Source organism: Carettochelys insculpta, chromosome 1 (assembly GCF_033958435.1).
Source record: "Carettochelys insculpta isolate YL-2023 chromosome 1, ASM3395843v1, whole genome shotgun sequence".
NCBI lineage: Eukaryota > Metazoa > Chordata > Testudines > Carettochelyidae > Carettochelys > Carettochelys insculpta.
Genome location: NC_134137.1, coordinates 119160369 through 119183416, shown reverse-complemented (window position 1 = coordinate 119183416; position 23048 = coordinate 119160369). Strand labels below are relative to the sequence as shown.

Below are 23048 nucleotides of genomic sequence, written 5' to 3'. Positions count from 1 at the left end.
TATCAGACAAAAGAACGTCGGAAAGCTGCACCTTTCTGCCAAGGCAGCCGCTTTCCCCGCCGCTGCGCACAGGCAGGACGGGGAGAAGTTGGGGGTCTCAGCGGGACGGGGAGGTGGGGGTTGATGCTTCTGCCAAGCCGAGCAGCACCCTGCGGGCGGGCGGGGATCCAGGCTGGGGCGAGGGAGCCCTGCGAGCCAGGAGATCGCTTTAATAGCAGCGGGCGGCCGCGCTTCCTTCCCTCCCGTCGGGAGAAATTACCACGGGGGGGGGGCGGTTAAACCGGGAGGAAAGGCGCCCCAGAGAAGGGGCAGCGCGCAGCAAGCAGTCCCTGGCGGCGGGGGAAGGGAGGGAGTGTGGCGGGAGGGGTGTTAACACCGCGGCAAGGATGCCCTCCTCAAAGCAAACGTGCAGCCCTCCTCCTGACTCAGAGCTCGGTCCCCCGCGCATGGGAACCTAGTGGCCAGCCGTCCCCCTCCTGCGCCGCGCGCGCTCCGGCCCGGGGTGCCCCAGGCTGACCCCTCCCCTCTACAGGAAAGGCTGGTTTCTGAAACGGGGAGATATGCAGAGCTCGCGGAGCTGCAGGGGGCCTCGAGAGGTCATTGAGTCCGGTCCCCCGCCCTCCCGGCAGGACCTGTCACCACCCCGACAGATTTTTTTTTTTTCAAATCTAACCTGCCCCAGACCCCTAAGTGGCCTCAAAGACTGAGCTGACAACTCTGGGTGTACAAGGCCCGTGCTCCAACCACTGAGCAGCCGCCCCAGTTCTCAGGAATGAAGGAGAAGGGCCATAGTTAATCACAAACAGGGGCTCCTTCCCCAGGGAAAAGCAAGGGGAATCAGAAACAGACTCCCACTAACCCCCAGTAAAATCCAGCAACGCCCCGCTGCACCCTGCAACGAGGGAAACACCAGCTACTGGCAGCTGCAACGCGGATGCATGGGAACTGGATTCCTTCTCGGCTGTGCCTACACAGCAGGCGGATTGGAAATCATCCATGCCGGAGGAGTTATTTCGAAATAGCCCGTGCTCCTCCTGCAGTGAGCTTTACAGAACTGGAAATAACGCGCCCGCTCTTCTGAACTGATTTCGAAATAACCTGTTCATAAGAACTCACCCCCAGGTGCTTTGCCCTCCGCTGCAATGTGAGAGGGTTGAGACCCGCCTGCTGGAGCAGGGCTCAGGTGTCTGGGAGAAGACTTGGGCCGTGGGAAGGAGCCCTGCTTTGGCGCTAGCAGCGGCTCTTTCGGACTAGTTCCGGGGCCGCTCGTTTCTCCCAGGACGAGCCCCACTTAAGGAAAGTCACCCGAGCGGCTGCCATGCCGGATCAGCTCCTTTGCCAGGCTGGCCGGCGAGCCAGCTGCTGGGGCAGGATTTCAGGCGGGGAAGGGGGAGGCGAGGCGGTTTCACGTGCGGTGGGTGCAAAGCGAAGCCAGCCGGGGGGTCTCCTGCCGGGAGGCTGGAAGCTAGTGAGCAATGGGCGGCCTGGGGAGAGACCCAAGGGCGCGGCCGGGCGCTGCTTGAGGAGGACGAAAGTGGGAGGCGGGGGTCTCCGCTGTCTCCCGGGACGCGGGGCGCGGGGAGCTGTCCCCGGGGCTGGGGCCCCGCTTCCCAAGGCGGGCTGGCCGCTGCCTGGCGAGCCTTGGATTTGTGTGGTCCGAGCCTTTCCCAGCTCGCCCCCTTCTGTCCCCGGGATAAGGGGCTCCCTCCCTCGGCTCGCTTGCACCTGCGTCGCTTTTGGCTCCTTCAGGAATGCGCTGAAGCTTGTAATCAGCTTTGTGGAGCCCTGGAGCGCACGGCCGAGTGAAACTTCCAAAGCGCGCGGAAAACTGGCCCGCTGAATAGCAGTCAGCATGGGGCGGCTGGCCAAGCCCGGGGGCTGCCAGATTCCAGCAGAGCCCCTCACAATCGGTCCACACAAGCTGCCCGGCTTTCCCCGCACTGAGAAAGGGGAGAAAAGAAAAGCTCAAATACCAGTCACCGGGGTTAGCAGTTTGTTCCCAGATGAATGGCAAGCGCCTCTCCCTGATGGAGCGAAGCAATTCAAGGGGGCACAAAAGTGTGTGTGTGTGTGTGTGTGTGTGTGTGTGTGTGTGTGTGACCAGTGTGAAGAGCCCGTCCTGGGGTTGCAGATGGCACAGGCTGCTGCTGCTGTGTGTGTGTGTGTGTGTGTGTGTGTGTGTGTGAGAGAGACCAGTGTGAGCAGCCCGTCCTGGGGTTGCAGATGGCACAGGCTGCTGTGTGTGTGTGTGTGAGAGAGAGAGAGAGAGAGAGAGGCCAGTGTGAAGAGCCCGTCCTGGGGTTGCAGATGGCACAGGCTGCTGTGTGTGTGTGTGTGTGTGTGTGTGAGAGAGAGAGAGAGAGAGAGAGAGAGGCCAGTGTGAAGAGCCCGTCCTGGGGTTGCAGATGGCACAGGCTGCTGTGTGTGTGTGTGTGTGTGTGTGTGTGAGAGAGAGAGAGAGAGAGAGAGAGAGGCCAGTGTGAAGAGCCCGTCCTGGGGTTGCAGATGGCACAGGCTTGCCGCTTTAACAAACAGGTAACGGGGCTCCCGCCCAGTGTCACTCCAGGTCAGGCCTCCCGGCTGAAGATTTTCAGCAGCGCTGTGCTGTGGAGGAAGGTGACCCGCAGCTCTAGAGGATTGTGTAAGGGGACGTGCTGCCCTGGGGGGAAGGAAGGCTGGGCAAGAACCGGGGGAAAGGAAGCACAAGGCGAATTACAGCCTCGCCACTGGAATCTGTAAAATGTGTAAACCTCATCCAACACCCCCCTTTTTCTTCTGACGTATTAAGGGCCCCAAGAATGTAGGACTGGAGTTTCCAAACGTGCCCATTGTCCTGCTTCTGAATATATATTTGCAGAAAGGGCTTGAAAATGATTAATTGTCTTGTTTACTTACAGAACTACAGCTGCAGCCAGTATTCCAGAGGGTAAAGGGGGTCCTTCCTCCAGCCCACTCATGGAAGGGGGCTGGCCAGGAGGTATATATACCCTATTTTGCAGTTCAGCGTGCCATGTTATCCAAAATGCCAAAGGTGGCATCTCTCATTCCAGCATCATTTATTTTCGGTAGAGTTTTATAACACAATATAGTGTGCTGTATTCTTTGCCGGCGGGGTGAGCTGTTTTAAGAAAAGTTCCCAATTAGCAGTATTTTCTCTTCTTCTTTCACGAATTGGGATCCACTTTACCCTTATTATCGCTGAGCAATTAAAATACAACTTCTTGCTGCATTAAACTTATTCAGCGTCCCGTGACACAGGGCTAGCACGCCACAAAAATGGTGCCAGTCAACCTGAAAGCAGCGGGTCCTACTTTTGCATAGTTTAAGAGCCACGCTTTGATGGGCCGGCTTGCGTGTTGGCAGCTGTCGACTCACTTTTAGTTTGGAAAAGAAGTCCATTCCGACAGAGAAGGTCGCCTCCAAACTGTCATTTTAGGGGAATAGAAAGTTGCCACGTTTTAAAATCTGATTAAAAAAGTAAATAAATGATAGGATACAATCGAATTATATTTAGTTTGGCTCCATTCATCAATTCCCTACGGGACTTCGGATTTATTTATTTTTTGTTCTTCCTTTCTACCTATCCAAAATAATTAAGGGAACATTGCCATAAAGAGCAGCAGGACTGTGCGAGGTTTATATATTTTCTGGGCTGATATGGGTGATACTCCGTTACCGGCTTACGAATTTGGGTTGCGTTTCACTGTCCCTACCTTCCTTGGGTGGATTTGATTTTTCTCCGTGCGTATCGATTGAATAATATGTCAGGTTTTGTAACATGGGGGGGGGGGGGAGAGCTCACCCGCGTCACTGGGTGTAACTGTTCCCAAAGATCTGAATGAATAAGGACTCCTTGTAACCGCACGGGCAGGTTATCCCAACCTGTTCCTAACGGACTACGTTCATTTCAGGGAGATTCCAGAAGCCACTAAAGGTAGTAGCTCGGTAGTAGCTCCCCGAGTTGTCTGCCCAGGATTGAGCAGCAATATTTCAGTGCCACAAACGACGCCTTGAAACAACTTCGCTGCACCCGTTGGGCGTCTTTGGAAACGGAAGCAGTCGGGAAGTGAAAGCCCAGGCGACCCCGTTTGGTGCTGAACCCGGGCCACTTGTCACGGGGAGGGCCGGCAAACTTTGCAACGATCGACACTTCCGCTCGCTCTGCTTTCACCCTTCCTTTCCCGTTTGCACGTTTGCCGCGCTCTGTGCGACCGTATTGCGTCTTCCAGCCATTCTCGGTGACAAGTCATGAGGCTATGCAGTAATTCAGAAATTAGTAAAATTTTATTCTTGGTGGGGGCGTTGGATTAAGAGGCTGGGAGAGTGTGAAACAAGTCAACGTGTAATTGTACGATAAGGCTCTCACGAGGAATTTATTGGCCAAGTTGCTATTTCTATTCCTTCCTAATCTCGTTTAGCACATTCATTCTCTGCAATCTGTCTCCATAATCTTCTATGGCAGAACGGCAGCCAATAGAACCATGCATGTTTGGAGAGAAGAGAAAATATGCAGAGGCGTGATAAACTGATGCTAATTATCCATATTTAGGACACCGAGTGCAGAAGATCAAGGTTTACAAATAACAAACCGGAGCCAATGATGATGGCTTCCTAGTGTGGAATATATTGGAGGGGACAAGATAAGGGTTTCACATGCAGAAGAGATTTATTGGTCAAAGGGTTCACCTTCCACTTTCCCACTTTTATACAGCAGTAAATTATTTAGTCTAAATTCACCAGAACATTACTCTTTTATTTGGCAATGCGCCATGACTTGCTCCTTCTTTGTGTCCTTTCAATGCAAATCCTTGTACTGTAACATCAGTTGATAAGAAACAAATAATTGAAGTAATAGGTAATTCCCTTTAAATTGCGCATCTAGGCTAGGAAGGTAATCGTCTGGTGTGGCATGAGACCATGAGCGTGCTGGAAGTGAAACAATATCAACCTCAGCTATTAAATTACAGTTGTCCCAGAGCAAAAGAGCCTGCAGGAGACATGTAGGTCGAATACGGGGCAATACTCGGCCAGCGAGCCTTGGACCGTCTTCCTATAGACTTTTGAAATGCCTTCCACTTTAAAAGGGAGCTCCTTTCCCCTCCCCTCCCCTGCCCCACGTCTGCCGGCCCAGAGAAATACTGAGGGAAGTCAATTTGGCAATATTTGTGCAGGTCAGTGGTAGTGATCTTAGTACTTTGCAATAATTGTCCTGTACAGTTTCCAGACTGCACGAGCAATTTGAGAATGGCATTGATGGGGTTGGATTTATTTCGACCTTTAAGAGACTAGTAGGCTGGACATATACTAAAGGCTGCTTTTGGGTCTCCATAGGCACTATCCTACCATCTGGAAATAAATGGCCCTTAAAGAAATTATGCAAGCAACATCTTACCAGCACTACCTCCTGTTCTATTTTCCTTGTTTTGTAAGGCGGTAGTACCCTCTAAAATGTGGAGCCATGGTGCTCAGAAGGACGAAAGGCAAGGCTGTGGTTATACTACAGCACCCTGTCGACAGAAGTCATGGTTGGAAAAGATTTTGGCTGCATGTACACTATCCCCCTTCTTCGAAGGGGGCATGGTAATCAGCCTGAGCAGAGAATACTAATGAAGTGCTGCTATGAATATGTGGCAATTCATTAGGCTAATTCTCCCTGCGGTAACTTTGAAGTTGGGGACTAAAGGCACTTTGCAGTTGCGTAGGTATTTTAAAGTGCCTGCAGCTACACTCATGCTAGCACTTCGAAGTTTGACACTTCGAAGTTGCCCTGGGGAGAATTAGCCTGATGACGTGCAGCATATTCATCACAACACTTTATTAGTATTGTCTGCTCAGGCCCCCTTCCAAGAGGGAGGCTAGTGTAGACACAGCCATAGGCAAAAACTCCTGTCAATAGACTGCGGCCACACACAAAAGCCAATTGGAAGAGCACTCTGCTCCCTTGACAGAGTGGCCGGACTGCCTGGCTATTCTCTGGACAAAACAAGCTCCCAAAGCACAGCAGACAGGACTGTCCATTTTTCTGGATGCCCTGTCTGTCAAGAGAAGGACCCCCCAGAGCACCCACCCAGCTTTTTGGTCCACAGAATCTGTCAACAGTAGCGTTACACCTCATGGCTGAGAGGCAAAACGTGGCAGGTGAAAGTGGTTTTTGCTGACACATGGTCAACAGCATGCATTTTTGTGTGAGGACTTTCCACCAGATTTCTTGACCAAACTGGGGTTTGGTTGGCAAAACTAGCTAGTGTAACCATAGCCTATATGTTTAAGAAGTATCCTTTAGGAGAATGGTGTTATAATTTCAGGTACCTTTGGCTACATACACACTGGAGAGTTTTATCAACAAAACTCGTGGAGCATCTGTACAAAAAATGCATTTTGTCCACAGAAACTGTCCACAAAAAAGCTGTGTAGACACGCCAGTAGGCCCTTTTGTCGACAGAGCGGGGCAGAAGATTGGTCTGTTTTTATGTGTATACACATTCTGTCAACAGATGTTTTGTTGGAACATCTCTTCCGGCACTAACTTCTGTAAACAGATGCTTCTAGTGTAGACATCATCTTTGTGTAAATACAAGGAAAAATATTGATCAACTGGAGCTATTCATTTAACAGCAGAAGTTTCTATTGGGCTTTTATGGTGCTGTACTGCAAGATTAACCTGTGGACGTGTTTGTTTCTTTTTCCAGGGTTCATTTAAATTGACTTTCCTGTTTTGTATTTTGTGGACAGGAAATGTACCCTAGTCATAAATCGCACAGCTTAGTGGGTTTTCTTTAAAGGGTTCTGTGCAAATTCACTGCCTTCACTCAAAACCAGCAGAGAATATTGTCATTGTTATTTGAAAAAGAAAGGATAAAACTTGGTTCCTGGCCATTGTCGTTTTGTTGCCAGTTGATAGGAAATGGGGGGAGGAAGAAACTCATTCTATGTGGAGGTTAACAGAAAAAGCACTTGATTTAGAATGAGGATTTGAGGTAAGTTAACAGCCAGGGCTAGGAATTGCAGATAAGTTGCTCCTCTCTTGGAAAGAAGGAAAATGGGCTTTCAGTTCCCTTTCTTCAGTCTGGTACTCTTTGACCAGGTTAGAACCCTGGCCTACATCCTGCGTCTCACTTCAGAGCATCACACCATCTCTAAACCTCACTCTTGTTTCAGCATCCAACCCTCTGCAATCCCATCTCTGTTCCAGACAGCACCTGCCAAGAACACTAAGGCTACATATACAATAGAAAGTTTTGGCAACAAAATACATGGTGCATCTACACACAAAAGGCATTTTGTCAAGAGTCTGTTGACAAAACTCAGTACTTCTGCCGGCAGTGTTCTGCCTCTCCACTATGGGGAATAACACCTTTGTCAAAAGTTTCTATTGACAAAAAAGCCGTGTAGATGTTTTGGGGGCGGGGGCGGGGTGGGCCCTCTGTCACCAGACAGGGTTTTCAGTTCAGTGGGCAGCCATATTTCCTCAGCTTCTGATTGGCCATCCTGTTGACAGAGCGGCCAGGCAGTCTGGCCACTCTCTGTCAACAGAGCAGATTGCTCCTTCAATCCGTTTTTGTGTGTGGATGTGATCTGTCAACAGAAATTTTGCCAGAAGATCTCTTCCAACAGGAAATTCTGTAGACAGATCGCTGTAGTGGAGGTGTAGCCACAAACTCCATCCGGTCTCTGGAGAATTGGTGGAGTCTGAAATACTGAGCAGAAGCAGGAGGCTGATGGGACAGAGGTGTTTCTCAGGCGTGGAAGGCTCCCAGAAGGCCTGGCTGGGGCCAGTTTATCTGCTTTCATGTAAAATTCCTTGCTATTCTCAAGGACACAAGTACAAGTTGAAACAAAGCTAAATAGACCATTTTTGGCATTCTCTCTCTGTTTTTCATTCTCAACTCCCGTAATGTAACTGGAGACATTAAATAGCCTTTGACAATCAAGCTTTGGTGAATCAACCTCATTTTCAATGTAAATAATCGACACTAGGGACATGACCTGATTTTAAACAACAGGGAGTTTCAGATAACAGGTACAGCTAGGGGAGGATACATGGCACTGAAATTTATCTAAACGTGGCAATCCAAAACTGATGTCGTGCCCAATTATCTCAGTGCAGAACAAGTTTTCCCCCATCCTCTTTTATTTCAGGCTTGCTAGCCAGAAAATGGCAGCTCCCACTCAGAGATACCATAGAAAAGTTGAGGAGATTGGGTAAGTAACTGTTGCTATTTCAATAATGAACACACGGGTTATGGTTACATTAGTGAGTGTTGCCAACAAAACGGGAGGAACGTCCACACACAAAATGTGTTTTGTTAACAGTTTGTGGACAAAACTCAGCACTCAGCGTTCTGCCTCTCAGCCATGAGGCATAACGCTGCTGTTGAGAGATTCTGCCAACAAAAAAAGGCTGTGTGGATGCTCTTGGGGGCTTCTCTTGACAGACAGGACATCCAGAACAAAGGGCAGTCCTATCTGCTGTGCTTCCAGGTGCCTATTTTGTTGAGAGAGCACCCAGGCAGTCCGGCCACTCTGTCGACAGAAGTTTTGTTGGGAAATCTCTTCCAACAGTGACTTCTGTTGACAGACCACTGTAGTGTAACAGTTGCCACAGAGATGTATAGAAGAAAAACAATGGGCTGCTGCAGTGCACATTGGCAAATAAAGGAAACACAATGTGGTGATTGGTGTCCCACCGGTGTCCTTTTAAACGCATGGCATTTTGTTTTAATGCAATGAAAAGTGTCGATCCAGCTGTTGCCCAATAGTTTTGCCAACCATCAAGGCTATGGCTACACTACAGTGATCTGTTGACAGAAGTCACTGTTAGAAGAGATCTTCCAGCAAAACTTCTATCGACAGAGTGCAGCCACACACAACAGCAGATCAAAAAACCAGTGCACTCCGTCGACGTAGAGTGGCTGGACTGCCCAGCCCTCTCTCAACAGAACAGACAACCGGAAGTACAGCAGACTGGGCTGCCTGGTGACTTGAAAGCCATGTATGTCGACCAAGGGCCCCCTGGAGCATCTACACAGCCTTTTTTGTTGACAGATGCTGCTGAGAAAGGCACTGTTCCTCATCTACGGCTATGGTTACACTACAGCGCTCTGTCAACAGAAGTCACTGTTGGAAGAGATTTCCCAACAAAACTTCTGTCAACAAGAGTGTGACCACACATAAAAGCCAATGGGAAGAGCGCTCCACTTTGTTCACTGAGCGGCAGGACTGCCCAGCTGCTCTCTCAACAAAACAGGCACCCGGAAGCACAGCAGTCAGGGCTGCCGGTTGTTCTGGATGCCTAGTCTGTGAAGAGAAGACCCCCGCCACCCAGAGCATCCACACAGCCGTAGTGTAACCATAGCCAAAGTAAATTCATGCATCGAAGTTTTCATTTTTCCTATTCATTTTCTAGCTTCCAATTCTACTATGTGGAAGGAATTCCAACTACCCTGTGTTACTTATCCTTTGACTGAGAGCCATGAAGTGACAGAGTGGTAGACTCTATACAGGTAATACTGTACAAACAAACCTCTTTGCCTGCTCTTAGTTCTAGGTAAAGCTGGGAAACAGTTTCAGTATGTTCACCCAACCAGCTAACTAGCAATTGATTACTCAATTTTTTTTCAACAGGAGAGAGAGTGTTTACTCTTGGGCTACATCTAAACGAGGAGCCTCTGGCTATGGTTACGCTGACCTGAACTGTTGGCAGAGGTATGCAAATATGCAGTCTCAAAAATGCACATAGGCACTCATTTACATATTTGCTTACCAGTAGAGGCTGCTGCCGGCAGAAAAAAAAAACTGTGTAAATGTGGTTCTGCTGGTGAAACCCCCTCTTTGTCCGCAGCCTCTTTTGCCTTATTTTTTCCAGCCATAAGAGGCTGCCGACAAAGGGCAGGTTGCAGCAGAACCACATTTACACTGATCTTTTTCTGCGAACAGCAGCCTCTGACGGTGAGTGAACATGCAAATGAGCGGCCATTTGCATTTTTGAGACCTTCCATTTGCATAGTGCTGCCAGCAGTTAGGGTCCCTGTAACCATAGCCTCTGTCAACAGAAGTCACTGTCAGAAGGGATTTCCTGGCAAAACTTCGGTCAACAGATTTCGTCCACACATAGACGAAGATCAAAAGAGCAATCCGCTCTGTCGACACAAAGTGGCCAGACTGCCTGGCCCTCTCTCAACAGAATGGTTGACTGGAAGCTCTGCAAACAGGGCTGCCTGGTGAACCAGAAGCCCTCACTGTCAACAAAAGGGCCCTGGGGCATCTACGCAGCTGGTTTGCCAACAGAACACTGTCAAGAGAAGGAGTCTGAGTAGGGAGAGGTATAATGGTGCCAGCAGATGTGCCGGGTTTTGTCAACAAAGTGTCAATAAATCACATTTTGTGTGTGTATGCTCCACAGTTTTTCCTGCAAAAAGCCCAGCTTTGCCAGTAAAAGCCTCTTGTGCAGATGTAGCCTTGGTCTGCATTGGAGTGTCCCAGAGCCTTGCCTTTTCCAAGCAGCTCTGCAATTTTATTTTCATTTTGATCGAGATTCAAAAATTGTCCTTTCTTCCTAGGACCCATTGTCTCCATTATGATAAGACAGTTTGCAGGCTCTTAACTTGAAGAGTAACCCATTACAATTTGCAACCCTGACTAGGCCCCCACACTTCGTGCTCAAGTATTTCTGTATTGCTTCGCTGGAGTCATTTTGCTTCCCAGAAGGATTTTATGTGTAACACGTGTAATGTGTCCCAGAAAACTAAGGCTTCCATACCACCCCGCATGCAAACACCCTTTGGTAAATTATACCCCTCAAACCTGGGGTGTTGCTGTTCGCAGCTGCTTTCCAGTGTTTAGGAGAGCTTTATCCCTGGCTCAACTTTACATCATCCCGCCTGGTGCCAGAGCCTCCATTTCTAAGTATACTATTTCCAGTCTTCTGGATGGTGTCTGCTCTTCTCTTTCAACCCACCTGTAACTGGCTATGGACTCAAACCTTGGACCTCTGAAGCTCAGTGAAGGAGCCTCAGCAGTATGAGCTAAAAGCCATTGGCCTCTCAGCTCAGGCCCCCTAGGAGACTCCTTCTTTCTCTATGTAAGTGGTCTACGTGCCACCACATGGGACAGAGAACCACACCCCTAGTAGGTATGTGGGCTACACACACACTGTCTCTTCTTCCCCTCTGTCTTGCATCTGCTCACGCCCTATGGAGCTGAGTCCTCCCTCTGTCCACTGTCCACCTGGGACCATCTAAGATCTCTTTCTCCTGACTTTCCGTGCGGCTCTTGTCCAGGTCGTGGAAGGATCCTTGCTTGGAGGGGACTGCGGTTAAATGTGCCACTCCCCTTTACTCCTTCTCCAAATGAATGTGAGCAGGGACCGTCGGGCCTGGACCTATTAACTAGACTGAATCATGTTAATCAACCACTTTAGTTACAGGCTTCATCAGCAGAGTTCAATCACGTGGTTTGAAATGTGCCTCCTGCTGAGGGTCCCTCCCTTTACAGACTGTGGCTACGTCTACACTAGCCCCAAACTTCGAAATGGCCACGCAAATGGCCATTTCGAAGTTTACTAATGAAGCGCTGAAATGCATATTCAGCGCTTCATTAGCATGCGGGGGGCCGCTGCACTTCGAAATTGACGCACCTCGCCACCACGCGTCTCGTCCAGACGGGGCTCCTTTTCGAAAGGACCCCGCCTACTTCGAAGTCCCCTTATTCCCATCAGCTCATGGGAATAAGGGGACTTCGAAGTAGGCGGGGTCCTTTCGAAAAGGAGCCCCGTCAGGACGGGACGTGTGAGAGCAGCGATATGTCTCGAGAAGCTGCTCCGACGGCTCTCACACTGCCTTAGCCTCAGAACAAGAGACCACGGGCTGCCAGTGTCTTGTTTTTCTGTAGCCAAAGTCTAGGCCATTTCCTTTCTACCAGCCCCACTCTTCTGGCTGCTGCCCATTAAATCAACGCTCAGACTTGTTTCTCCCCTCCCCCGCCCTCCTTTCCCCCCATGTGTGTTTTGGCGAAATCCTGCCTTAGCCCATGGGCAAACGCCGGCCACTGAGCCCAAGGGGAGCCCGAGCCACGAGCTACACACCCACCAGCCTCAGCTAGTCCTGGGGATGCAGTCGCAAAGGTGCGGACTCCACAAAATCAGCAAGGGCCTCAATGCTTCTGTTGAGCAGCCCGGGCTGCTGTGATGGTCCCGAAAGACAAATATTCATTATATTATTCCCAGCAGTCGTTTTCCTCCACCAAAGTCGACATCTCCTGCTGTTATGCTACAAAAGTAACTCCGAAGTTGCTTACTTGGAAGTAAAACTTCTAAGTAAGCAACTTCGACGTAGAGTGTCTACACACACCTTACCTTGAAGCAGGGCGCTATTCTACTTCTGGGAATGGAGTAAGGACTTCAGAGTTGGGCTCCCTACTTCAAGTTATCTTCGAGGTAAGGGAAAATGGGTGTAGACTGTCTGCTGGCTACTTGGATGAAGTGCCTAATTTCAACCCTAACTTCGAAGTTACTTTCTAGTGTCGGCGCACCCAGTCCGGGCCTTGTCTTTCTGAGCAAATAACAACCCCTCCCAGGCTAAGAAACCTTCTCCTCTCTCTCACCTTCTGGGCAATCCTCTTTCGGGCTCCCTTCTCTTGCTGTCTCAGGGATTGTCTGGGGGGTGGTGAGGAGAGCTAGGGTGAAAGCCCGGCGGTTGGAGGTGGTTTAATATTCCTCTCTCTGCAGAGCTCCCTTCCTCATCTTCCTGGAGCTACTTCCCGGTACTTCGGCGGGGGATCCCCGAGGCAGCTCCTCAGTTGGTGTCAACTGTCATAGTCCTATGGACTTCCCTGGAGCTAGGCCAAGGCAGACAAGGAAAGATATGGCCCCTTGTGACAGTTGTGTCTCTTCTGCCACAGGGCGAGCAACTCCCTCTCCACCTCACCGCCTACAGCTCTGCGTGGAGACCCCCTTCTCCTCACAGGACCTGCAAGGAACCAGAGTGTCCGGGTTTCTTTTTCCCAGGCTCCTCGCCGGCCGCCTTTCCCTGCGCTCGCCTCTCTCATCTCCTCTCGCCCTCCCGCCCTTCCAGCTCCTGAGCTTCGTTTTTTCTCTGCTCGCAGCAACTTCTCCGCCTGACGCGGGGCTGCCTGGGGGCCCAGCCGTCTTCCTTCTGGTCCCCTGGGGGGCAGCTCCTCCCACATAGCCCTGGGGCCGCCAGCTGTGACCCTCCGTCTTCTTCCCTACTGGAGCTGCACTGCTCCAGGCCTGAGCGGGCTGTCTGCTTCCCGGGAAGCCCGGGAGGTGGCGGTGAGCGGGTGGGCACCGCTCTGTTGGAGGGAAGGGCCTCAGTGGGGACTCCGCTCTCAGGGCCCGGCGCCGACCCTTTCGCTAGCTGCGGGAAGGGCACGTCCCTTAGAGGCTCTTTCCAAGTTTCAGGGCCGTTCGCTCCGATGTCGCCCAGGCTGCGCTTGCTCAGCGGGGACGTCCCCCGCTCCCACCGCTTTGCCTGGCGCTCGGTTCCGCGCGGACACGTTGCTTCTGGGACGCCGAGTCAGGTGGCCCGGGGAAATGCTGCGCCGCGCAGGCGGCCTCTCGAGTGTCTGAGCCAGCGGCAGGATAACTGCGCGCGCAAAACTGCCCGGGCCAGCGGGGGGCTGCCTGGCGGAGGGGCGCGCAGGGATCTGGGCGCGCAGGGATCTGGGGCGCGCCCGCCTCTAGGCGCTTGGAGATGCAGCCCGTGGGCGCACGGCCAGCTCACGCCTTTGCGCGCGCAACAGGGCTCGCGCCCGTGCCTTGGCCTCTGCAGAGTTTGTGCACCAGCTGCTTCCAGGCCTGCCCCGGGAAGGCTCCAGAGCGCGCGGCGGCCCGGCTGCGGGCCAGTCCGGGTTGGCGGGCACTGAGTGGACAGAGGGAGGCTTTGGTCTCCTTGGGAGCCCTTTGCCCGAGCCGCGGCCCCGTGTGGAGCGCAGCTCTCGGCCACCCCAGGCCGATCGGCCCCGCCGGGAGCACAGAGCTCTTCGGGCGCTGCCGGCAGGCTCGACCTGAGCCCCGCCCGGAGCCCGGGTCTCCCCAGCCCCAGCCGCTTCCCCTCCAGCGTCGCGCGGTGAGTGTCCCCGGCTTTGCTGGGGGGGGGGGGCGCTCCCGAGGTCAGGGCTGGCTCCGGCTCGCTCTGCCCGCGCCCTCCAGCCCGCCGCGCCCCCGCCTGCAGCGCCGAGCCCAGGCACCGAGCACCGAGTGATCCCCGCCCCCCGCCCGCCCGCCGCGGCCCCCGGGCACTGCGCCAGCCGCCCCTGCCCGGCGGAGCCCGGGAGCGTGGGAAGGCAGGCCGGGGAGGGGACACAGACCGCTCCGAGCGGGGCCTGGAGGCGGCCGGGGAGCGGAACAGCTGGCGGCTGCGGGGGCGAGGGGCCAGGGCGCAGGGCGGAGGGGCCGGGGCAGGCGCTGCCGGCTCCCTTCTGCCAGCGGATCCCGCCCCCCGGGGGACCTCTCGGAATAAGCCCTAACGCGATCGCGCTGCGGAGCGCCGCGCCCCCCGCCCCGCCGCCTGGGCTTGTCCGCAGGAGGGAGCGCAGCTGGGAGGGAGGGGCCGCGCCCCACGCCTGGCTCCTCTCTCGGGCTTCGGCTCCCGCGCGGCGGGCCCAGGCGGCGGGGTGCCGGAGAGCCACCCCCGTGCGAAGAGGGGCCTGCGGTGCCCCCGGAGCTCTCCCCGCAGAGCCCAGCCTGCTCCGCAGCCAGCATCCCTCCCCCGCCTGCGGGCCTTGCGCGGGCCCCCTCCCAAACAGGGAAGTAGCGGGCAACCCTCGCCCCAGAGAGCGCAGCTCGCCGGGCTACTCGGCCGGCCCCCGCCCGCCCCCACCCAGCCAGCAAGGCTGGAGGAAGCGCTGCCAGTCAAGGCCAAGTTTGGCTTCTCGCTTCAAGTTTGCAAAGAATCGTTCCCAGCCGGTTCTGGCTCGGACCCTGCTGCTGCGGCTCCCCACGGGCGAGCAGCTGAGGGCCGGAGGGGGCAGCAGTAGTCGGGGTCGTGTTGGGGGGCACGGCTGGGGCGGGAGCCCTGACTCCAAAGCCCCCAAACTTCAGCTAACAGAGCTGAGCTCAAACCACCCTCGCCCCCTTCTTTTTAGTGCCTGGAGTGCCCTCCCGTACCGAACATGAAAGGCGGGGGTTTAACTCCCCCCCACGGGGGGTTTCATACCTCCCTCAGTCCTGGGCGAGAGGGAAGGCTTCCTACCCTGCCGAAGTAAAGTGCTGCATTCACAGCTCCTTTAAACCCAGCTCTAGTTGTGCGTATTGCCCCTGTCATTTATACACAACTTGCGAAGAGCCCGGAGAATGGGCTGCTTTACCACTCCTAACCCTATTTTTCCGCCTAACGAAGTTGGTTTCATGTTGCTGGTAGATGCTGTCTATAGTCAGGCATTTTTTTAAAATAAAATCAAAGGAGCGAAACCAGTAAACCTCGAGCACATAATACATTACATAATCGCGCAGGTCTGGCTTTGACATTCAGAGAGAGCGATTGCATCCCTTGAAAGGAATGCGCAGAACATGAGAAATGTATTGGCCTGTATTCGGGTTTGTGTCTTTTCTACAATTCCGGTCCATTAAAAGTGCAGCCATTGCTATTAAATATAAGGCTAGAGCTAAACTGGGGGAGCGGGAAAGGCAGAGTGAGGAGGCAGAAAAGGAAGACAAACTCTTACCACCAGTAGATGGAAATCGGTCTCTATTTAGTTTGGAACTGTTCAAATGTTTATTTCCCCCCGAAAGGTTTATTACATAATTTCACTGGGTAGACCCTGCATACAACAGCATTTCCAAGTTATAATTTGTTTACGCCAATGTAGTGGCTAATGCCTTTCTCCCACGCCCGAGAAATCTGAACTTCAGTGACATTGTAAATCTTACAAAAAGGGCCGGTATCAAGGGGGGCACCAGACGTGTGTGTGTGTGTGCGTGTAACATATACACAGTGCTATATACACACGTGTACACGTAAACACACTTTCATATTGCGCCACTAGCCGAGAAAAATGTGTGCGGTGTCTACGTGAGTGTGTCTCTAGGTGTGTGTGTGTATTATATAGTATACGCACAGGGCTATATGCACACGTGCGCATGTACAAACACGTTCATATTGCGCCACGAGCCGAGAAAAAAAGTGCGTGGCTATGTGTGTGTGTGTGTTATACATTATATACACACAGGGCTATGCACACACGTGTACATGTACACACACGTTCATATTTGCGCCACGAGCCGAGAAAAAATGAGTGTGTCTATGTGTGTGTTATATAATATACACACAGTGCTATATACACACATGTACATGTCCAATCACTTTCATACCGAGCCACGAGCCGAGAAAAATGTTTGTGTGTGTATAATATACACACAGGGCTATAGACACACGTGTACACGTACACACACGTTCATATTGCGCCACGAGCTGAGACAACAGCGCGCGCGCGTGTGTGTGTAGTATTAAGAAAGAGTTCAACAGGAGCTCCGTTTCTTGTGCCCCTTGGAAAGTACAGCTGCGATTGTTTTCAGCGAGCTGCGGGCGGCTCACGCTGGGCGAGCGGGAGCAGAAGTACAGAGCGGTTCGTGAGTGCGGGGCTTGTAGTGTGCCCATTGCACAGCTCTGCCCTGCTGAACGCCTTCCCCGCCCCGCAGCCCGGTTGAAGAAAGGCTCCAAATGGTTACAAAAAGGACTTTTATTCCCTGGTTAGAAATCCATAGGCATCTTTCATTCAAATCTCGCGAGCACTTGAACGAACGAGGGGTTTAAACAAAATTAGCAAAACGACTCCGAAGAGTTACGCGCCTCAGTTGTCACGTTAGCATGAGAGTTAAAGTGCAAGCCCGGAGCCGGCCCCGGCGCGCTCCCTGGGAACCCCCCGAGAGCGCGCCGGGTTTGGATGGATACCTTACTCACTCCTCGCCCATTAACAGACGCAGCAACAGCTCCAACCGCGCTTCCACGCCGGACCCGCAAAGAGTTTCTGCTTCAGTAGGTTATGACCGAGTTTTCAACAATGATTCGCTAGGGGAGGGTGCGAAAGGCGCTATGAGGGCAGTCCTGACTCGGTTACAGCCCACTTGCACCTCCAGAACCTCGCAAGGTACCCAGGAGCAGCGAGAAAAAATATAATCGCATTTCAAAGCGTTAACCACCAGCAGGAGCCAGGTGGGAACAAATACGCCCTTTCTGCGGGGCAGCTTTTCACACCACTGGTTAAGAGCGTGCGTCGCAGTTACGCAGGAATCTGAGTGTGTGTGTGTGTGTGTGTGTGTGTGTGTGTGAGTGAGTGTGAGAAGTCCCACGCTGTTTGTAGCCTCCCTGGGCCAGAACTGCTTTTCCTATGTTCTGCTTACGCGCCACCCCAACCAGTTTGTTTCTCGTGCAATTGTGGTGGTGATTCGAGGGGAACTCGTGCGTGCGCTGGGCCAAGCTCTCCCTTCGCTGCTGGGATCTGAGAGCGGGGGAGAGGGCGACTCGCTTAGACCTGATCAGAGCCCCGACTTCATTCCAGGTGGAAAAGTTTCCTAGCCGTGAAGTCACTCCAGCTTGGGACAATCGGTGCCACAAAGAAACAATCTGAACCATGAGCACGGTGGAGAGCATTCGACCAGGTCGCCTTCTTAACAATACTTAAAGCGTATTAAAATAATCTTCGAAAAGCTACGCCTCTTTTGTGGCTCTCGTTTCTTCCGCTTTATAACGCTTGCGAGACATCGAGACACGATAAGGGATTTGTTTTCTGTTATTTCCTCATCATCTTTTTTTTCAGTTTCGTTCCAATTTCTAGCTTAACCCATGCGTATAAAATTAGTACCTCTTGGGCTTGTGGAAGAAAAAAAAAACGGGTGACTTTTTCCACTTTGAAATTTATTTAACTCAAAAGTCAACGAACGCATCCTTAAGATTTTCCTTTAGCAGAAAGGCTTTTTAGTAAACTATATACACAATTCCCTCGAAACGCCTAAAGTTAAAAAAAAGTCACAATGCATTTACAAGAAATCATACAAAAACAAATAAAACAAAAAGGGAAATTAAAATAACGGTACAATAAAGTTTTACAAACCCAAGAATAACGTTTTCAGCCGGGGAAAAAAAGTTTTATAAATAACCAAAGAGAACCCCCGCAATAACATCTAGGGAAACTTTGACGTGCGGGTTTGGATTTGTCTGAGTTCGCGTGTCATAACTGAGAACTGATTCCCCATCAACTTTGTCTTAACTAGGCAACAGAAAGCCTGCGGGAGAAGCGATCCGAGGAAGAAGCGGGTATAAAAGTTGGCATCTCCTAGGATCGTTGTGTTCCTCTTGCTGGCTCTGTGTCATTTTTTCCTCTTTAGCAAATAAAACGCTCTCTGCCTCGCGGGTGACCGATAAATACTGTACAAAAAGTCTCAGTGAAACACAGAAGTTCAGGCTAAAACTAGTTTCGGGAACTCATCCTAAAAAAAGAGAAGGTCATTAGCGCCACCGTCCCCTTCTCCCCCTCCTCATTATTAATAATTATGATTCTTTATTACCATGACGAGCACATCCAAACATGGGTTTCTGTACAAAGAGGGGAGCCGGCGGGGCGTGTGCGCTGTGGTCCGAGCCGAGCCGAGCCGAGCCAGGGACCGCTCCGCCGGGATCGCGGCCAGTGTGTGTGTCCCTCCCGGCTCAGATGTGCGTCAAGGGGACCGTGCCGTTGACCCCCGTGCTGGCTCCCTGGTAATGCTGGGGCAGGGAGTGCAGCCGGCTCTGCGCCGCGGCCGGGTCCCCGCCTTCCCCGGCCGGTAAGTACATACTGATCATCTCCCGCAGGTCCCCGGGGCACGGCGCCCGCGAGTGCGAGGTGACGGGCGGGCTCACGCTGGGCTCCGACTTGACCAGCGAGCCCAGGGCGCCCAGCGCGCCCGAGGAAGCCGCCGCCGCGGCCGCTGCAGCCGCGGCCGCGGCGGCCGAGTTCTGGTGGGGCTGGGCGCCGTAGGAGAGCGCCCCGTAGCCGGAGGGCGAGGCGCTCATGTAGCCCTGCGAGTTGGAGATGGGGCTGTACTGCAGCGCGCCCATGTCGTAGCGGTGCATGGGCTGCGGGTTGTGCGGGTGCGGGTGGTGCGGGTGCGGGTGGTGCGGGTGCCCGCCGCCGCCCGGGTGCTGCCCGTAGGCGAGCTGCGCCTCCTGCATCATCGCCGCCGCCGCCGCCGCCGCCGCCACCGAGCCCGGGTAGGTGCCGTTGGCCCAGCCGTTCATGTGCGCGTAGCCGCCGCCGGCCGCGCCGCCGGGGCTCTCCAGCCGCTGGCTCACCCCGGCCGGGCTCACGCCGACCCCCATGCTCACCCCGACCCCGGCGGGGCCTCCCGCTGCCGAGCCGGCGCCCAGCAGCCCCCCGGCCAGCGAGTACTTGTCCTTCTTCAGCAGCGTCTTGGTCTTGCGCCGCGGCCGGTATTTATAATCCGGGTGCTCCTTCATGTGCAGCGCCCGCAGCCGCTTGGCCTCGTCGATGAAGGGTCTTTTCTCCGCCTCGGACATGACCTTCCACTCCGCACCCAGGCGCTTGCTGATCTCCGAGTTGTGCATCTTGGGGTTCTCCTGGGCCATCTTCCGCCGCTGGCCCCGCGACCACACCATGAAGGCGTTCATGGGCCGCTTCACCCGGTCTTGGTTCGCCTTGGCGCCCCCGCCGCCGCCGCCGCCGCCCGCGCCGGGCTGGCCCGGGAGGCTGGTGGGGCCCTGGGCGCCGCCGGGCGAGTGCAAGTCCGTCTCCATCATCATGCCGTACATTCACGCAGCGGTGGGGCTCTACGCGCCGCCGGCCCCGGGCTGGCACATAGAGGAGCCCGGCGGGAAGGGGCGAGGCCGGGCACCAGCGCTCCGCCGCGGGCAGCCAACTTTGTCCTGCGCCAAGCGCGGCCGGGGCTCCGGGGCCGGCGGCGGGGCGCAGTGGCCGCTGCCCCTGGGTGCGTCCCTCGCTTCGCCGGGACAGGCGCGGCCCCCTCCTCTCCCACGCTGCTCCTCCGCGGGGCCGCGGGCTCTTCGCTAACTTCCAGCCGGCGGGCGGGCGGCTCGCATCCGCAGCTCCCAGCCGAGCCGCTCCGAGCCGAGCCGAGCCGAGCGGAGCAGAGGCACAGCCGCGGCGGCGAGGAATTAGCCGGGAACTAACCCGCCCCAAGCGAGGAGGGCTCGGGCGGGAGGAGGGGGAGGGGGCTCAGCGCAGCCCCCCGAGCCAGCCAGAAGTTGCCCAGTAATTTGCTCTCTGTGGTTTCCCTCCTCTCGCCCGGGAGGACTCCGGAGAGGAGGAGCTGGCGAGAGCCACGCCGGGAGCGGAGTCCAGCAGCCATACACCGCGCCCCGAAGGGGGATTAAATGAGTTTGCCGCGGCCAATGGGAAAGCGGCGGCGGGGGACGATTTGCATGGCGCGCTGAGCAGTGACGTCCGGAGGTGAGAAGTAGAAACTCTTCTGCGGCTGGGGGGGGGGGGGGGGCGGCTGGGCGGGGCCAGGGAGGGGGTCACGGCCCCCCGGCTTGGCCCGGCTCGGGAAAGAGGAGTTAATCGCAATTAAACGCCGTTCTCGTCGTGCCACCAGAAAGCCGCCCTGGCGCCGAGGCTGGGGGTGCCACCGTAGCCTGAGCGAGGGGGGCCGGCATCCTTCTCCCGGCAGGGGCGGCGCAGCCCGGGGCAGCCGCGCTCCGGGGCTAGGCGGAGGGCACGCGGTGCGCTAGCTCGGGCGGCGTGTGGGGTCGCGGGAGCCCCATCGACGCGCCCCAGGTGCATTCCCGAGCCTGACTTCTCAATCTTCCGCCAGCGCGTCCGCCCAGCCCGCGCGCCGCTTCCGAGAGTCGCTGAACTTTCTCCCGTTCCGCGGAGAGGGGCGAGGGGTGACGCGCTTCGTTTTCGAGTCGTGTTCCCTGCGGCCGTTCCCTCCAGTTACCTGGTGGTCGGGACATCAGTCAGTCAAGTATATCCGTAGGAACGCAGTGGTTTAGACATCTATGCTACTGACTTCGCAGCTGTTTCAGTGCTTTGCATAGAGCAGCGCCCTTTGGTTAATTAATAACTGATACCAGCATGCCAGCCCTTAACTCCATGTGTACTGAGCCAAACGTGGAGCTGGTCCGACCCATCATCTCTTCCGCAGGGAATCTCTCAGCGCTAGATCTGCGCAGATCTTCCAATTGTTCCCAAGCTGCTGGAGTACTGGCTGGACACTCGGACCGTAAACGTTTCTATCCAAGTTAATGGCCTGACTATTCCAAGCACTAAAAGATGCAAAGGCCGAGCCCATAATATAGGCTGATCACCTAAATCCCTATTGTTATATATTTACACCGAAGAGTGTTAAAGTACCCGAGGCCCCTACATGTATAGTAAACTTCTTGCATTTCTATAAAGTAAATACGGGAGGGTCACTTCTCCGTGCAAATGTTCAGGGCTCGTTTGTGTTTCCTGGCTGAGCGGCGAGACGGATTGCAGGGCTTTTGTACTGGGGTGCGGATAAAGGTGTAGAACGGACGTGACGATATAACCTTCAGTGTAGTTCGGGGAGTGCCCCTTCGATAGCGCGAATAAACGTCTATGGATTTGGATCAGGAGGATGTTTCCTCGTGTGGGGGAAACGGGCACCTGACATCCCCTCCTGTTGTCTCCCACGTTAGGTGCGTGTTTATTCTCGCGCTTCAAAGTGCAGAAATAATACCGGTCACCTGTAGTGTAGTGGCCTGTAGTGTTATTGCTGTAGAACTTTGACACACGAGGAGCGTCGCAACGCAATATGCAAGGCAACAGCATGGAGTTGTGTGTCCAGATTAAACCGTGTTCGTTGGAGATTACTCGACACTAAGTAGCAACTCCTCGCTTTCATTTTTGGCTCATTGAGAAGAATAAAGTTACTTGACATAATTTTTTCCACTAAATATAGGAGGCCCGCTCCCGCTCCCATTATACCCAATGACTTTTGCCATTGACTTCAACCGGCGCAGGATCCAGGAGCTATTTTGCAACCTGCTGTTTGTTTGTAGGTCATTCCAAAAGAAGTTTCCCCTAAAAAAAACAACCCTCCCCCCCCAAAAAAAAACCAAAACCAAAACAAACAAACAAACAGCAGGTTGCAAGATACTGAATTAAGGATTTTAGGCGCGGACCCTCGGTGTTTTAGCAGCCTGATAGCTAATGATCATAATAAGTTGGTTACATCTGTCGGGGAAAATATTTTAGCTCTTTAACAAAAAAGTTACCAGTTCATAGATGTGTGCGTGTGTGGAGGGGAATTCTTTAAGAAAGAAATACACGTTCCACTCTGATGGCTGGTAACGAAAAGAGAGTCGAGTGCTGTAATAAACCGACAGATAAAGCCAATGATTTACAACAGTTTTTTTTTCACTGAAGTCACCAGATTGTATTTTAAAAGAGCCAAAGCCACGAAAGGAAATGGCCCTTTCCCAGGGCACTCCGCAGGACAGGTTTGCCGAGCTCTAGCTGCCATCGCAGGAAGAAGTAACCACCCCTGGAACCGGGATGACCGAGTCAGGGCAGGTTTGTTTTCCTCCAGCGGTTGCACCCGCCACGAGCAGCTCCCCGCTCTGGCCCTGCCCTTTGTCTCTCCCCGGGCTTGTCAGCTGGCGCGAGCCGCGTGGCCTGGGATTCCACGGCGCGAGGGCTCCCAGCGTTCGGCGCTTCCGCCCGAAACTTCGCGCGGCTCCGGCCCGGCGCGCTCGGGGCCTGCTGCAGGTGTAACTTGTTGCCAAGTGACGGGTGACGGACAGCTGCCGCGCGTGCCAATCAGGCAGCGGCAGGGCAGCCGGTGCCAAGCCTCGGAGAAGCAGAGCCGTCCATTGGCCCCTCCACAAGCCTCCGACTTTCCGGGGAAGCCACGCCACCCCTCCTCCCCACCCCAGGCCATGCAACCCCTCCCCTCCCCTCCCCGCACCACGCCAGGAACACCCACCAGCCGTCCCCGCACACCCAAGCTGGGCCAGGAGCCCTGGCTCTGCCTAGCAGCGATGCTCTCGGGGTTAGGCCATTGCCACCCTGTGCCACCCCTCCAAAGCTCCTCGGGGGAACCGCGAGGTCTT

The 23048-nt window shown here is 54.2% G+C and overlaps 1 protein-coding gene across 2 annotated transcripts; it reads right to left on the bottom strand.

Moving 5' to 3' along the window:
* Positions 1-18659: 18659 nt before the first annotated feature.
* SOX1 (SRY-box transcription factor 1) lies at positions 18660-20967 on the bottom strand. 2 transcript variants are annotated; one of them, XM_074983199.1, is made up of 2 exons: positions 20952-20967; positions 18660-19636 (listed from the first exon to the last, which is right to left on the bottom strand). In XM_074983199.1, the coding sequence occupies exons 1-2, from the start codon at positions 20965-20967 to the stop codon at positions 18660-18662; spliced, it is 993 nt and encodes a 330-aa protein (XP_074839300.1). The 2 variants fall into 2 exon arrangements, with proteins under 2 accessions (XP_074839300.1, XP_074839299.1); XM_074983198.1 differs by lacking the exon at positions 20952-20967 and having other exon boundaries at positions 18660-19760.
* Between the last annotated feature and the right edge of the window lie 2081 nt (positions 20968-23048).

Excerpts from the sequence above, each read along its gene's own strand:
- SOX1 (XM_074983198.1), bottom strand. The coding sequence starts at position 19,760 with ATGTACGGCATGATGATGGAGACGGACTTGCACTCGCCCGGCGGCGCC.